Source organism: Barbus barbus (genome assembly GCF_936440315.1).
Source record: "Barbus barbus genome assembly, chromosome: 29".
In the NCBI taxonomy this organism is placed as follows: Eukaryota; Metazoa; Chordata; class Actinopteri; order Cypriniformes; family Cyprinidae; genus Barbus; species Barbus barbus.
The window spans coordinates 3,369,576-3,385,013 of NC_136757.1; the positions used below are offsets into that span (position 1 = coordinate 3,369,576).

Genomic DNA, 15,438 nt, shown 5'->3' on the forward strand with positions numbered 1-15,438 from the left:
CAGAGATAGAATACATAAGGCTTCAAACTCTTAAAATATGAAATCTTTTTCTTTCTTGTTTTAAACACAAAGTCGTTCATATGTGTGTACATGTCTTTTAGTGTAGACCACTAAAAGAGGGTTGCTAGTATTTAGCCTGAATCAAGTAGTTAGTAGCATCTACTTTGGGACCAAATGTTAGTTTGTTGATAAACATGCTTCAAGTTTGAAATAATTTTGGTAACAGGGTTAAAGGGTTGAACACGTTGAAAGGCATAAACTACAGTTTAACAGCGCTGCCCTGGGGTAAAGTTAAACATTATATTTTGGTACTTAAGTTAATAATTAACATATTAACACAATAAATTGAGCATACAAACTAACTTTTTTATGCTATACCTATTTTACATATTAAACATCTCAAGCATATCAATAGCATATCTAAAATGAGATGTGTGTCTTTATGGGGTTTTTTGTTTGTTTGTTTTCTTTTTTTAAATTATGACGCAACAACTATTTAGGTTTTATTGGCAAAAAGGGGGCACAAATACATATATTGCTAAATAAAACATTTGCTCTTGAAAGAGGGGCAAGAACCTTTCCTCTACACCAGCATTATGTGTAGGTAATTCTATGCCCATACGAAATGTTATGCATGTCAAAAACAAAGACAAGATTAGTTTTGGATGCCAAGAGGAAATGTGTTTAAACAGGAAGTCTGGGTTCACTAGCAAAGAATGAGTGGTGGTTCACACAGGGGGCCAAGTGCAGGAAACGGAGGCAGGTTTCTCCATCAGAACACAAAAGGTGTTTGTTTCAGACTGACTGAAGTGTCATCAGGGACCTACTCTATGTAGAAAAAATATGATTTTGCACAAAAAAAATTATGAATGCAGGCGTGGAGAGGGCGGGACGCTGACCTTGACGATTCGACAGATGAGAACATCGTAGCGCTGGTGATTGATGCGGTGTTTCAACATCACTTTGTTCACCATAGGGATGAAGATCTGGTACTGTGAAAGAGAAATAAGCAGACATATTCTTTTACATATCAATAGTAATTTTCACTACACAGCCAAAATCTATTATGATATTAAACACAACTTTATTAAAAAGTCCAATGTTAATATGATGAATGAAATTAATGCAATTACATCTAGCCTTCAAGTACTTCTCAATTAAAAAAGCACTGCTTCATGTGTTTTTTCTTTTGTTTTTGGTAACAAAAGCAAAAAGAAAAAGTCAGATACAACATGCGTAGTGAATTAAGTCAGTACTCAGTACTAATATTGCAAACATTAGTATCATTACTTCTTTTTATTTTAATATCAAACTTGGTACAAGTACTTCTGACATTCGCTAGATGAGGAGCAAAGCAAGCTTACTGGAATGATTATTTTGATTCCATACGGTATTATACAACGCTTTTGAGTGTGTGCACATGTGTGTACATGTGACTAAACCCCGTCAACTAGTAAGTACACAAATAAAGTGTTGCTCCTCTAAACACAGGAAACTGAAGATTGTGGCCTGCAGTGATCAAAGGAATCAGAACTTGCGTCTGGTGCTCATGATGGCCACATGTTGAGTGGTAATTCTAAGAGGGTTTTAGGAAGAATGGTAAAAGCAATGACCTCATCCTTCTCTCTGACGGGAAGCCTTTTCGTGCATTAGAGAGACACTAGGAAATTATTACACGGTTACTTCAGAACATAAGTTCATGGAAATTATGGGAAAAAATTGTTTCATAGCTTTTTTTTTTTAAATGATGAAAAAAAACTAAAACAAACAATAAAAAAATTACAGTTCACCCCCCACCAAAACAGCTAAACTGATAGTACTGCAGGATTTAAACAAGGCTTTGAGCTTGTACCTTTTTGCCAAGCTGAAAAACCAGTGAGGACAGTGTGTCCATTGATGTGCTCCGCAGCTCTGGAGTCACGTCGAGAGCGCGCACAATGGGGTGAATAATTCTTGAGGCATAATCAGTGAAGTCCAAAGACTCAGTCAGGCGATCTAAAGTCTCCAAAGCAACCCTAAACACCAAAAATAAAACAATTAAATGTGAATAAAAATGTATTGTGACAGACTAATAGTACTGGCCAGTTCTTACAGAACTTAGAAAAAGTTCCTTTAAAACTTTTTTTCTTAACTTTTTGAGAGTGAAATTTAATTGCTAATCTAATATGTTTATTTGGCTTTGGTATATTAATAGATTTAAAAAATTATTTGTAATTTGATGTTTTAAAACTGAGTTTCCCTAGAAAACATCTGCACAGTGGTACAGCCAGCAAACTACAAAATACAATCCATGCATACCTTTTTCTTCAAAAGTCTTTCTTAAACTCAGCTCAACACTTTATCAGTAAAACAATAGGGATCAAATGCAGATTCTTGTCTGTAAAAAAGGTTTCGCTGAGAGTAATGACGGAGTAACAGCTGGCCAAAGCCTCTGTGTTAATGTGATCCTGTCTTCATAGATTCTGGGGTTACCCGATTCACCTCCGTTTACCACTGCTGCAAAAACTATTTCCACTGACCTATCCTTACTTTTCAAGTCAACATGAACTTAAAATTGAACCAAAATACTTGCCCCTCATCTTCTACTTTTGTGTCTCATATCTCATACTGACTACCATAAGACAAAGGCAAACTAAAAAACAAACAAAAAATACCGTTTTAAAATGATATAATTATTTATTGAAGCAAAAGGTTATCTAATACCAACTGGACTTGGGTGAAAATGTATTTGCCCCTGTAGCTATCAATTCCCAAATCTATGAAACTGCATTCATAATGGGGTTCAGCTTGACTCCATCAGGCCCGATTATTGTTCATTATCTCCAATTGGAAAAAAAACTCGGCACAGCAAACCTTCCGAGAAGTGGCTGACCTTCCAAAATTCCTCCAAGAGCCCAGCGACGACTCATCCAGGAAGTCACAAAAGACCCAAGGACAACATGGAAAGAACTGCATGCCTCTCTTGCATCAATAAAAGTCCCTGTCCAAATACTGGCCAAAAATGGCATCCCTGGAAGAGTGGTGAGGCGAAAACCACTGCTAACCCAGAAGAGCATTAAAGGCTCATCTGAATTTTGCCAAAACATACCTTGATGACCTCAAACGTTTTGGGAGAATGTTGTGTGAGCTAATGAACTGAAAGGGGAGATCTTTGGAAAACGAGTCCTATTACATCTGGGTTAACACCGAATTCCACAAAAAGAATATCAATTCTCAACGCTCAAGCATGGTGGTGGCAGTGTGCTGATGTGGGGATGCTTTGCTGGTTTAGGGCCTGGGTAACGTGCAATCATTGAGGGAAACATGAATTCTGCTCTCTTTTAGAAAATCCTTAAAGAGAATGTCTTTGATTCAAAGCATAGGAGTAAGTCCACCTCTGAATGGCTCAAGCAAAAAAGTCAAATTCGTGACTTGAACCCAATTGTGATCCTGCAGCAGGAACTTAAACAGGAAGTGCATGCTCAAAATCGCTCCAATGTGGCAGAACTAAAGCAGTTTTGCAAAGAAGAGTGGGACAAAATTCCACCACAGCGATGTGAAAGACTGATCTGAAGTGTTTGATTGCAGTTCATTGCTGCTAAAGGTGGCACAACAAGAAACCAGATTTAAAGTTTAAGGAGGTAATTTGTTTTTTTTCACATGGGTGAAAGGTGTTTGCTTCAATTAAAAAATAAAAAAAAACTTTATGGGTATACTCATGTTGCCATTGTATTTTGTATTTCATTATAAAGATCTAAAGCTATTTAATATAAAATATACACAAAAACAGAAGAAAGTAGGATAGGGTCAAATACATTTTCACAGCACTATAAATATGTAGACTTTATTACAGAAAGCTGTGTGGGTGGGTCCGTGTAACGGTTTGCAGTTCTTTGTTCAATTTGCAGCATCAAAATTAACCAGATAAAATTTGGCTTCAAACGTTCATTTTTCGTTTTTTTCAAATACCTCACAAACGAATAATTGTCTCTCTGTTTGATTTTCCAGTCTACAAGTTTAGGTTGTGGCATCCGAATAAGATTTTTGAACAAACATAAAACATGACTCGTTATTCTGATTTTCCATTTTTTGTGTTTTGCGCTCGCGGTTGGTCCGTACCATTACTGCCGGGGGACTGCCGGGGGATTACTTTAAGCCTGCAGCAGACCCAGAGCGCTGCCGCTTTATGTATAGGCAGGGTGCGATTTGCCGGGGGGACCTTTAATGCTTTAATGCTTTAATGTCCCGTTTAAATCAAATTGTTCGCAATACGCACTTTAAAGTCCCGTTTAAACAACTGATTCGCGATCCGATTGAAGCGCTTCGAAACAGTGGTCTGATGGAAAGAAAGATGAAGTTCTGAATGCATACCTTGACTCTAAGGGTCAAACAACTAAAAATCAAGTCAGAAATCTTGGGGTGATTCTAGAGACAGACCTTAGTTTCAGTAGTCATGTCAAAGCAGTAACTAAATCAGCATACTATCATCTCAAAAATATTGCAAGAATTAGATGTTTTGTTTCCAATCAAGAAACTTGTTCATGCCTTTATCACCAGCAGGGTGGATTACTGTAATGGTCTCCTCACCGGCCTTCCCAAGAAGACCATTAGACAACTGCAGCTCATCCAGAACGCTGCTGCCAGGATTCTGACTAGAACCAGAAAATCTGAGCATATCACACCAGTCCTCAGGTCCTTACACTGGCTTCCAGTTACATTTAGAATTGATTTTAAAGTACTTTTACTCGTTTATAAGTCACTCAATGGCCTAGGACCTAAATATATTGCTGATATGCTCACTGAATATAAACCGAACAGACCACTCAGATCATTAGGATCGAGTCAGTTAGAAATACCAAGGGTTCACACAAAACAAGGGGAGTCTGCTTTTAGCTATTATGCGGCCCACAGTTGGAACCAGCTTCCAGAAGAGATCAGATGTGCTAAAACATTAGCCACATTTAAATCAAGACTCAAAACTCATCTGTTTAGCTGTGCATTTGTTGAATGATCACTGTGCTATATGTCCGAACTGACTGCAATAAATTTTAGGTTTAATAATTTTCTTTAAATTTATTTTAAATCATTTTCTATATCATTTTAAAATTCCTTGTTTTTATTATTTTTATTTCCATGTTTTTATTGATTTTAATGTCTATTTCACTTTCTTTTATGTAAAAGCACTTTGAATTACCACTGTGTATGAAATGTGCTATATAAATAAACTTGCCTTGCCTTGCCTTGATTCGGAGTTTCAAAAAGCTCCCTTGATAGGCTACTTTGTTGTTTGCTCGCTTTATCAATTTATTCGTTGTTTGAAATAATCATTACAATTAATAGGCCTAACTTACAATATTTTTATTAAATTGTGATCACGTTAGACAGTTTCAGTCGTTTTAAAAACATTTCATGACGTGACACTCATTACCTGGTATACTTGCCTAAAAAGACTGGTATCTAATGTGCGTTGTTAAACGATTACACTAACAGTTTGGTCAACCTATATGGAGAGAGAATATATAGGCTATAATTTGTGTGTGTGTGTTCGGGTTTTTCCATCCCGATGGGGACTGCAACTTGAATGAGCACTGACTCATGGGTCTCCGTAGGAACCTAAATTAGGTCCCCATGGGGAAACAAGTTTATACAGAATTATGTTTTATTTATTTTATTCATATTTTTGTTAAACCAAAAAAAATGCATAAAGTTGTTTGTTTATAGGGGAATGTTTGAGGTAAGGGGACATAATATACAGCCATGAAGAACAACAGGAATATTTAAGAAATTTAAGAAATGCCGTCTAATCCAGGCCACAGACGTTCAGAGATTAGTTTCATTCCTGCTCCAACACACTGTAGTTTTCAAATAATATTCTGATTCCTAGCTAAATCAGGTGATATTTAAAAGTGTTCTTTGTTTCTGTGCTGCATCTTTAGAGCAAGTGCTAAGCCCTTTTAGTCCATCCATCCACCAAATCTCATGCCTTCACATGCCTTATAAATGACAGCTGTGCTCACATTTGTTCCCCTTTTATTTGTTAAACCATTAGAGGACTGTGATCTCTACTTCTTATCCAATATTTTGTGTGTAATTACCAATGCAAGTGCCTTATGTTCTATAAATCGTGGAAGTCGTGGCCTAATGGTTAGAGAGTCGGACTTGTAATCCAAAGGTTGCGGGTTCGAGTCCCTGGCCGGCAGGGATTGTAGGTGGGGGGAGTGAATGTCCAGCGCTCTCTCCACCCTCAATACCACGACTGAGGTGCCCTTGAGCAAGGCACCGAACCCCCAACTGCTCCCAGTGGGCATAAATGGCTGCCCACTGCTCCGGGTGTGTGTTCACGGTGTGTGTGTGTGTTCACTGCTGGGTGTGTGTTCACTGCTGTGTGTGTGTGTGTGTGTGTGTGGGTTAAACGTTGGATGGGTTAAATGCAGAGCACGAATTCCGAGTATGGGTCACCATACTTGGAAGTATGTCACTTCACCTTCACCTATAAATGCACTTCTCATTTTTATGTATGCTCATGTTACATTTTAATTTATATTTGAAGATCTAGCTGAGCACTGTCTCTGTTCTTTTCAGGTGTGTTTAACTTGGGTTTAAGATAAACACTGTGACCAAGAATAAACATAGATTAACATACCGGTAGATTAAACAAAGCATGACATAGTAGTGATATGTTCTGCTTCAGCATCATAATTAACAACAATCCTTGGAAATCACTCAGAAAAGATCTGATTAAAGCAATAGGTATGCCTTTAAAGGACAGCCAGATTCTACTGGGTACCAGCACATGAAGGGATTTCTAGAAAAGAAGCTGCAGATGAGTTAGCAAAAGGTTTAAAACAGAGGTGCTCTAGCTCCAACCAGCACCAATATAGTTTCTAGTAATCCCATCTGCTTATCTGGTGTGTTTAATACCAGAACGATATATGAAAGAAAAGGGGTAATGAGAAAGAAAAAAAAGTTAATATTGCACAAGCAGTCCAGTAGATCAGAAAAAAGATCTGAAGAAATGTCAGGAGAGGCATTTGCACTTGGAACAGTAGGTGGCGGTGCGCGCTCTTGACAGAAGAAGCTACGGAATCTGCGTCATTGTCAACGACTGGGCGTGGACACACATCATACAAGAAGGCCAAAAGATGAATGAGTTGTATCAGCTGCAGTTCCTCTACTAACCTGCGGATTATATTTTCGTAATCATCAAGCGCACTCCACTCACACATCGTACAGAAAATCTGTAAAGTCACAGTTAACAGTCACAGTAGCCAATAATTTATTGCAGTTTATTAAAGCAGCAGCGCTCTGGGTCTGCTGCAGGCTTAAAGTAATCCCCCATTCCGTCCCCCGGCAGTAATGGTACGGACCAACCGCGAGCGCAAAACACAAAAAATGGAAAATCAGAATAACGAGTCATGTTTTATGTTTGTTCAAAAATCTTATTCGGATGCCACAACCTAAACTTGTAGACTGGAAAATCAAACAGAGAGACAATTATTCGTTTGTGAGGTATTTGAAAAAAACGAAAAATGAAAGTTTGAAGCCAAATTTTATCTGGTTAATTTTGATGCTGCAAATTGAACAAAGAACTGCAAACCGTTACACGGACCTGGGTGTGGCTCAGTCCATGTTTTACCATCCAATCAATTCCTTAAGAAATAAAACCAAGCTCTTTCTGAATTAAATACACTTGCAAACATGTCATATTACAGTAATAAAATAGGTTGTGAGTGGTGATTCATGTTGACTTCAAGAAAAAGCTATATAATCAAAGATACTCTTTTATAAGGAGTATAGAGTATTAAGTAAAAACTGTCATCCACCTAGCATGCACATATTTCAGCTATACACAGTTCATGTTTACTCTCACTACTTCACTGGTTTGAATAATACTTGTTTTAGAGGAAATGTATTTCTTATGGAGCTTGATCAGAGCAGAAGATTTTCATACTGACTTGCGGGCCGTCAGGGGGACATCAGGGGCATCGAACAGTTTCACAACGGGTGGCAGCAGTAGGTGGAGGTAGTCATCCAGGTTAGCTCCAAACAGCTGGATGGCCATGAGCAGCTAGGAGACACAAGGAAAAAGTTTGCCTGAAAACTGGTGCAGCAAGAAAAATAGTATATCTCTGTCAAAGCCTGATAAATGAACCGGAGCTATAGTTTAGCACTTGGCACACAGTGACCCATATACATTTTAGACAATTTATAAAACAAATCATGCACATACTGTAGCAATGAACACATTAATCATAAATGTGACCCTGGACCACAAAACCAGTCATAAGGGTCAGTTTTTCAAAATTGAGATTCATACATCGACTGAAAGCTGAATAAATAAGCTTTCCATTGATGGTTTGTTATGATAGGACAATATTTGGCCGAGATACAACTTTTCGAATATCTGGAATCTGAGGATGCAAAAAAAATCTAAATATTGTGAAAATTTACCTTAAAGTTGTCCAAATTAAGTTCTTACCAATGCATAAAAAAAAAAAAAAAGAAAAAAAAAAGTTGAGATACATTTACGGTAGAAAATTACAAAATATCTTTATGGAACATGATCTTTACTTAATGTCCTAATTATTTTTGGCATAAAATAAAATACATAATTTTGACCCATACAATGTATTTTTGGCTATTGCTACAAACATATCCATGCTGATAAAGACTGGTTTTGTGGTCCAGGGTCACAAATAAAAAAAATAAAAACTCTTTGCCTCAGTTTATTATTAAAATTAAACAAATATGAAGCTTCTCTCATTTTAGCTGAAGATAAGTGTTTGTCTTATATTTCTTTGGCTATAATCCATCTTAGAAATGAGGAATACAGCAAAAGCTAAAAAAAAAGAAAAAAGCTTGACAGCATTAGAAACAAAACAAAAATAATTCAGTGAGTGAGGTTTAGTGGAGGGCCAGTCACAGACATCACACAAGCAAGACATAATAAGCTTGGCTCATTTTCTCCTTTGCAGTAAATTTGTAAAGTGACTGGAACGCTACAATGCAATAAATAAAATAAATAAATAAATACATAAACTTACTTCAACAGAACTAATACAGACTTCATTTATGCAAAAATGTATTATTATGATTATTTTTATTAGTATGAAATGCGACTCAAGAATACTTTTCCAAATGCAATCAATAAAACAAAGTGGCAAAAAGTTTTTAGAGAGATATTGCTACGAGGTGGCCATCTTTTAAATAAATGTATTTGTTTTAGATGCTCTGGGGAAACCCAGTCAAAATCTAGACAGAGCAGCTCACGTGAATGACTTGAGCTTTTGTTTTCTTATCTGTCCCACAACAACTGGCAGGCAGTTTAAGAGCTCCTTCAGGGTGACCTCAGTGCTCCCAGTGACGCAGACGGTGGTTATGGGCTCTCCAGGTGCACAGGAGAGAGAGAGGACTCATGTGCACATAGGGCTGAATTACTTGAGTGGGATATGTGGGCTTGGCCAGTAGCTACACACTAAAGGGGCTAAAGGGGCTACGTCAGGGGCTAAAGACTGGCAGCGAAGACGTCTAATGATTGAGGAGCTCTGGGTAGACTTTCTTTTGATGTGTGAAGGGGGATTTTCACAGGTTACAGTCTGGCCAGGAACACACATTTACAGTATCTCACAGAAGTGAGTACACCCCTTACATTTTTGTAAATAGTTTATTATATCTTTTCATGTGACAACACTGAAGAAATGACACTTTGCTACAATGTAAAGTAGTGAGTGTACAGCTTGTATAACAGTGTAAATTTGCTGTCCCCTCAAAATAACTCAACACACAGCCATTAATGTCTAAACCGCTGGCCACAAAAGTGAGTACACCCCTAAGTGAAAATGTCCAAATTGGGCCCAAAGTGTCAATATTTTGTGTGGCCAACATTATTTTCCAGCACTGCCTTAACTCTCTTGGGCATGGAGTTCCCCAGAGCTTCACTGGTTGCCACTGGAGTCCTCTTCCACTCAATAGGGTTTAGGTCTGGAGACATGCTTGGCCAGTCCATCACCTTTACCCTCAGCTTCTTTAGCAAGGCAGTGGTCATCTTGGAGGTGTGTTTGGGGTTGTTATCATGTTGGAATACTGCCCTGTGGCCCAGTCTCTGCTTCAGTATGTCACAGTACATGTTGGCATTCATGGTTCCCTCAATGAACTGTAGCTCCCCAGTGCTGGCAGCACTCATGCAGCCCCAGACCATGACACTCCCACCACCATGCTTGACTGTAGGCAAGACAAACTTGTCTTTGTACTCCTCACCTGGTTGCCGCCACACATGCTTGACACCATCTGAACCAAATACGTTTATCTTGGTCTCATCAGACCACAGGACATGGTTCCAGTAATCCATGTCCTTAGTCTGCTTGTCTTCAGTAAACTGTTTGCGGGCTTTCTTGTGCATCATCTTTAGAAGAGGCTTCCTTCTGGGACGACAGCCATGCAGACCAATTTGATGCAGTGTGCGGCGTATGGTCTGAGCACTGACAGGCTGACCCCCCACCCCTTCAACCTCTGCAGCGAAGCTAGCAGCACTCATACGTCTATTTCCCAAACACAATCTCTGGATATGACGCTGAGCAAGTGCACTCAACTTCTTTAGTCGACCATGGCGAGGCCTGTTCTGAGTGGAACCTGTCCTGTTAAACCGCTGTATGGTCTTGGCCACCGTGCTGCAGCTCAGTTTCAGGGTCTTGGCGATCTTCTTATAGCCTACGCTATCTTTATGTAGAGCAACAATTCTTTTTTTCAGATCCTCAGAGAGTTCTTTGCCATGAGGTGCCATGTTGAACTTCCAGTGACCAGTATGAGAGAGTGAGAGCGATAACACCAAATTTAACACACCTGCTCCCCATTTACACCTAAGACCTCGTAACACTAACGAGTCACGTGCCACCGGGGAGAGAAAATGGCTAATTGGGCCCAATTTGGACATTTTCACTTAGGGGTGTACTCACTTTTGTGGCCAGCGGTTTAGACATTAATAGCTGTGTGTTGAGTTATTTTGAGGGGACAGCAAATTTACACTGTTATACAATCTGTACATTCACTACTTTACATTGTAGCAAAGTGTCATGTCTTCAGTGTTGTCACATGAAAAGATATAATAAACTATTTACAAAAATGTGAGGGGTGTACTCATTTCTGTGAGATACTGTATATATGTAATTTGCTGCAAATTAGCTTGATTTATTACATGTTTTTAGGGAATGCTTCACTCTGAAGCATCCTGTGCATAAAAAGAAAAACATTATATTACTTTTTTATATTATTTTAGTTTGTGAATATTCACTAGTCTGTGAATGAAAAAATAATATATGATAAAATAATTCTGAAATACAGATCATCAGACAGAAGGGAACAGTACGTTCAGGGAGGGTACGTTAGTCGTCAGAGGAGTGTTGGTCGTTAGAGGGGCGCATAAGAAGGTTTTATATGAGATGAGATCATCTGACACCTGAAGGTGAACTCAGCACATATTGAAATAATGTGAAACAGGTGTCACAGACAGCAGACATGAGATTCTTTCACACACTGAATTTGGTAAATTACCGTAAAGCATCCAGATCCACTTTTCAGGTAAAACGCAAATGTGCTATTCAACAGCGTTTTATCTTTTTGCCTTTAAAATACCATTCACACCTTACAACCAAAATATAGGTAAACTCTGTGATGTCCATCAATAGATAATTACCTTTAAACACTGAGCCATTTTCTTCATCCATCCAGATGAGCAGAAGCGCTTTAGATTTTTACTAAAAGGGAGCTGATCTCACAGAACGCAGTTTTGCTTTTAAAAATTAGTGATGCTGCGCAACAATATACAACACAGAGCTGCTGAAGAATGGAAAAGAAGAATGGATCTCAAGATGTGACTCACCTCACAGCGAGAGACCCCCATCTAGGGCATGTTTATTTATAAAAATGATTAAAATTATTACTGTAAACAGCACTTGAGCTTTAGAACTATGGGAGCTCTTCCAGACCTCAAATATATACTCACATCGGTTGTTTACACTAATAATGATACTGATAAAGTTATTAAAAAAAAATTGAAAAAAAAAAATACTGATAAGGTTATAGTCCCAGAAAATTGCCGAAACTGATTTAGTGTTTTTTTTTTTTTTTTTTTTTTTAAGAGTCACAATGCGGTTTCGAAATGATTCTAAAATGTACCTCGTTTTCAGCAACAGCTTCATGGACAATTCTTTGGTGAGTTCAAACAGCTCCGTGAAGCCCCATCAAAACAACCTTAAATTTGTTGTCAATCAATCAAAACATTAACAACAAAAATCATTATCAATTAATTTTCAAGCTGTGCAGTGCTACCTTAGTGACAGTCACTGAAATAGTTAAAGGTAGGGTAAGTGATTTTGCAATTGCGTTTGGATTATGTCACAATTTATGCATCCACATTTGGAAAACGCAATTGAAAATACAATCTGCAATTCCTGAATATTCTTCCATAATCTACAGCAAGTTCCCACCCTCCCTGCAAAGCCACACCTCTTCCAAAACACAGCGACACAATGAGAGATGCCATTGTTGGACGGCTGAATGTAACGCTGTCAGACTACCTCATGATTTATCCATTGTTGGTGGTTCATGCTGGCTGTTGCATTTGTCCGGTCTGCAGCGAGTCTGATTTTTCAGCAACCCTAGTTAGAAGTGCTAATTTAACACTCATATCCCAGCGTGCGTATACCTTGATAGTGACGCTACGTCCAGGGCTGTTGTCGTGCATGAAGACCCGCAGCATATGTGGGATGAGCTGTGGCAGATAGAGTTTGAATTCTCCGCCTAGAGCCACCACAATCTGCTCGATCAGCAAAATAATGGTGTTCTGCATGGGGTTATTTGGAGTCCAGTATTCCTGCAGAAGAGAAAACACAATATCCCAGTGTTCCCTGGCCAAGATCCAATAAAAAAATTTTATACTGAAAAATGTTTTTGTATTTTTAATAATAAAATACTATTTATACAAACAAATAAAACACTCAAACTCTGTTATACATGCTTTCTAGCACAACTACTCATTACAAACATTATGCACATTAAATAAAATCATGCAAATTAAAATATTAGCAAATAATAGAAAACAAATAATTTAATAAATATTTTAGCGTTGGTGCTGAAGAGCAGCAAAAAAAATCTTGAATTGGGAGTAGTGATGATGCAAGTGGAAAGAGTGAATTAAGCACCTTCGTAAGCAGCCATTATTCTCTACTGGTTGAGTACTAAGAGAGCCACAAAAGGACAAAGTGTCAAAGAAACTAGGACCTGCCAGCAGTTTTATATGGGCTTTGAGCTACCCCTTTCAGGATGCAGTGTGACAGCAGGGATTAAAACAAAAGAAACAAGTCTTTGTCTAGTCCACTCAATGGAACTAACATCCCCTGACTTTTAGTACAAAAAAGCATTTTAAGGGTATCAAGTGCACATTTTTGTCTTTGCAGCCTAATTCAATTGTTTCAGATGAAAATAAGGAAGATGTGTGAACAAGTCTCTCACCCGGATCAGTGTGAAGATATCATCCATGTATGGGCGGATGTGGATCTTGACAAAGCACACAACCATACCCATCTGCTGGAACAGAAACTAAAGAAAAAAAGAGAATATAAGTGAAAATAAGAGAAAAATGCATAGGAAAAGTGATGACAGGAGAGGTACAACGAAAAAAATCTGATGGTTGTACATGAAACCTGACTTGATGTAGGTTCAAGTTAAAGAATTATTCCAGGTATAGAACTAAAATTTATTTCAATTTAAAATTCTATAACTTTAGAACATTTATATTAAATCAAATGATCAAATAATAAATACAAATTTCAAAATGGTAGCCAAAATAATGAAATGTTAAATGAAATTGTATTTACTCATTTGAGAAATAAAATTAAATACAATGTTTGTGATATTTCATTCATCAATGCAGTGTTCAAATGATTAACTGTTTAAAACAAATCCCAAATCAATTGCTGAAACAGACAATTAGGGCTGCCCCCGACTAAAGATATTCCTAGTCGACTAACACTCCTGCATTTTAGCGATTAGTCGAATAATCGTTCATTTATGATATTAATATAATAACTTGCGTATATACAAGGAAAGGTACAGTCCAAGTTGAAGTTTAACACTTCCATATGACAGAAAATGCTAAAGCATGATATTAGCGCGTTCAAAATGAAAATTAAGCGCTTAAAACAGAATAGTAAAGCGTTTAAAGTATACAGCGCTTACGGACACAAAAATCAGTGGCCGGAATGTTATAGGCTAATTATAACATAAAAACAGCAATCAGACTGCCTGTGCATTTTAATAATTTATTATCAAAAATACAAAAAGTAACAGTTACATGTCAAAAAAAAAAAACAGTTTTGAATAAAATAAACTAAAATTCGTTCTTTAAAATAAATCAAATAAACTTATTAGTAACTTAGGCCTAGTACAAAAAAAGGCAAAACAACCAAACAAATACTGTAGCAAAAACGCTGTTTGGTATAAAAATACAGTGGAAAATTTATATAATTTTTATATTGTTCAAAAGGAAAATGAACAAAAACGAACAATTTAATAAATGCACATGGCACAACGCCAAAACTTAGAATAAAAAAGGCGGCAAACAAATTAACAGCCTAAGTATTTGATTAAATTGTTTAGAACAACTATATTTAAGACAAAATGTGGAACAAATAATTTAAAGAACACTAATACAATATATCAGAGCAAAGCCGCAAACTGTCATTAAGACGACGGATGAGTCTTGACCTGAAACAACAAATTGCAAACATCAGACTAATTTTTCTAACAGAATAAAAAACAACTTCTTCATTATATAAAAACGAATAAATAAAAATAATATGTATTTATTTATTTGTATAGCCTACCCGTTATAAAAATACCCCTTTTTTTTTTATTATTTATTATTATTTTTTTTAGCCTAACGGATAGCAAACAGAAACACTACAAAAAGGAAATTAAGCATTCTTACCTAAGCTTTCAATTCGATTTTATTTTTTTTCATATTATGTGAGAGGAACACCAGCTTGTCCACATTGTTGGGAAGAAGGGAGCTTCTCGACTTGTTCACAATGAAGCCGGCCTTTGAAAAGATGCGCTCTGATGGAGTGGATGTGGAAGGGATACAGTGGAGGCGTTTAGCTGCTTTAGCGAGCTTTGGATATCGATGTTCATTTTTTTGCCACCATGCCAATGGTCCGGAATCAACCTTTGTTTTATCTGCCAAGTACATTTTTAGTTCATCCTTCTCTTCTGCATGCTCCTCCTCATCAATGGCCATCAGCATGGATATCTCGGCCTGCTTTTCCTTTTTCGGTTCGGGCTCACCCTCCTCTGCAGGGCTAATGCTGTCATGATCATTTTCTGGCGCAGCTTCTGTAGATAAACTTTCTGCCAGATCCGACACTGTGGAGTACGCATCTTCTCGTTCGTGTTGGTCAAAGAATG

General features: G+C 37.5%; 1 protein-coding gene across 1 annotated transcript in view; it reads right to left on the reverse strand.

The window, feature by feature from the left end:
• LOC306849579 (serine/threonine-protein kinase mTOR) overlaps nucleotides 1-15,438 on the reverse strand; it is a 148,033-nt gene that overhangs the window by 92,434 nt on the left and 40,161 nt on the right. Inside the window, exons 20-24 of the mRNA XM_079384722.1 lie at nucleotides 13,486-13,572; nucleotides 12,680-12,847; nucleotides 7,935-8,047; nucleotides 1,853-2,015; nucleotides 900-992 (exon numbers count right to left, since the gene is read on the reverse strand). Of these exons, the coding sequence (XP_079240848.1) occupies nucleotides 900-992; nucleotides 1,853-2,015; nucleotides 7,935-8,047; nucleotides 12,680-12,847; nucleotides 13,486-13,572 (624 nt within the window). The remainder of the gene's footprint in view (nucleotides 1-899; nucleotides 993-1,852; nucleotides 2,016-7,934; nucleotides 8,048-12,679; nucleotides 12,848-13,485; nucleotides 13,573-15,438) is intronic.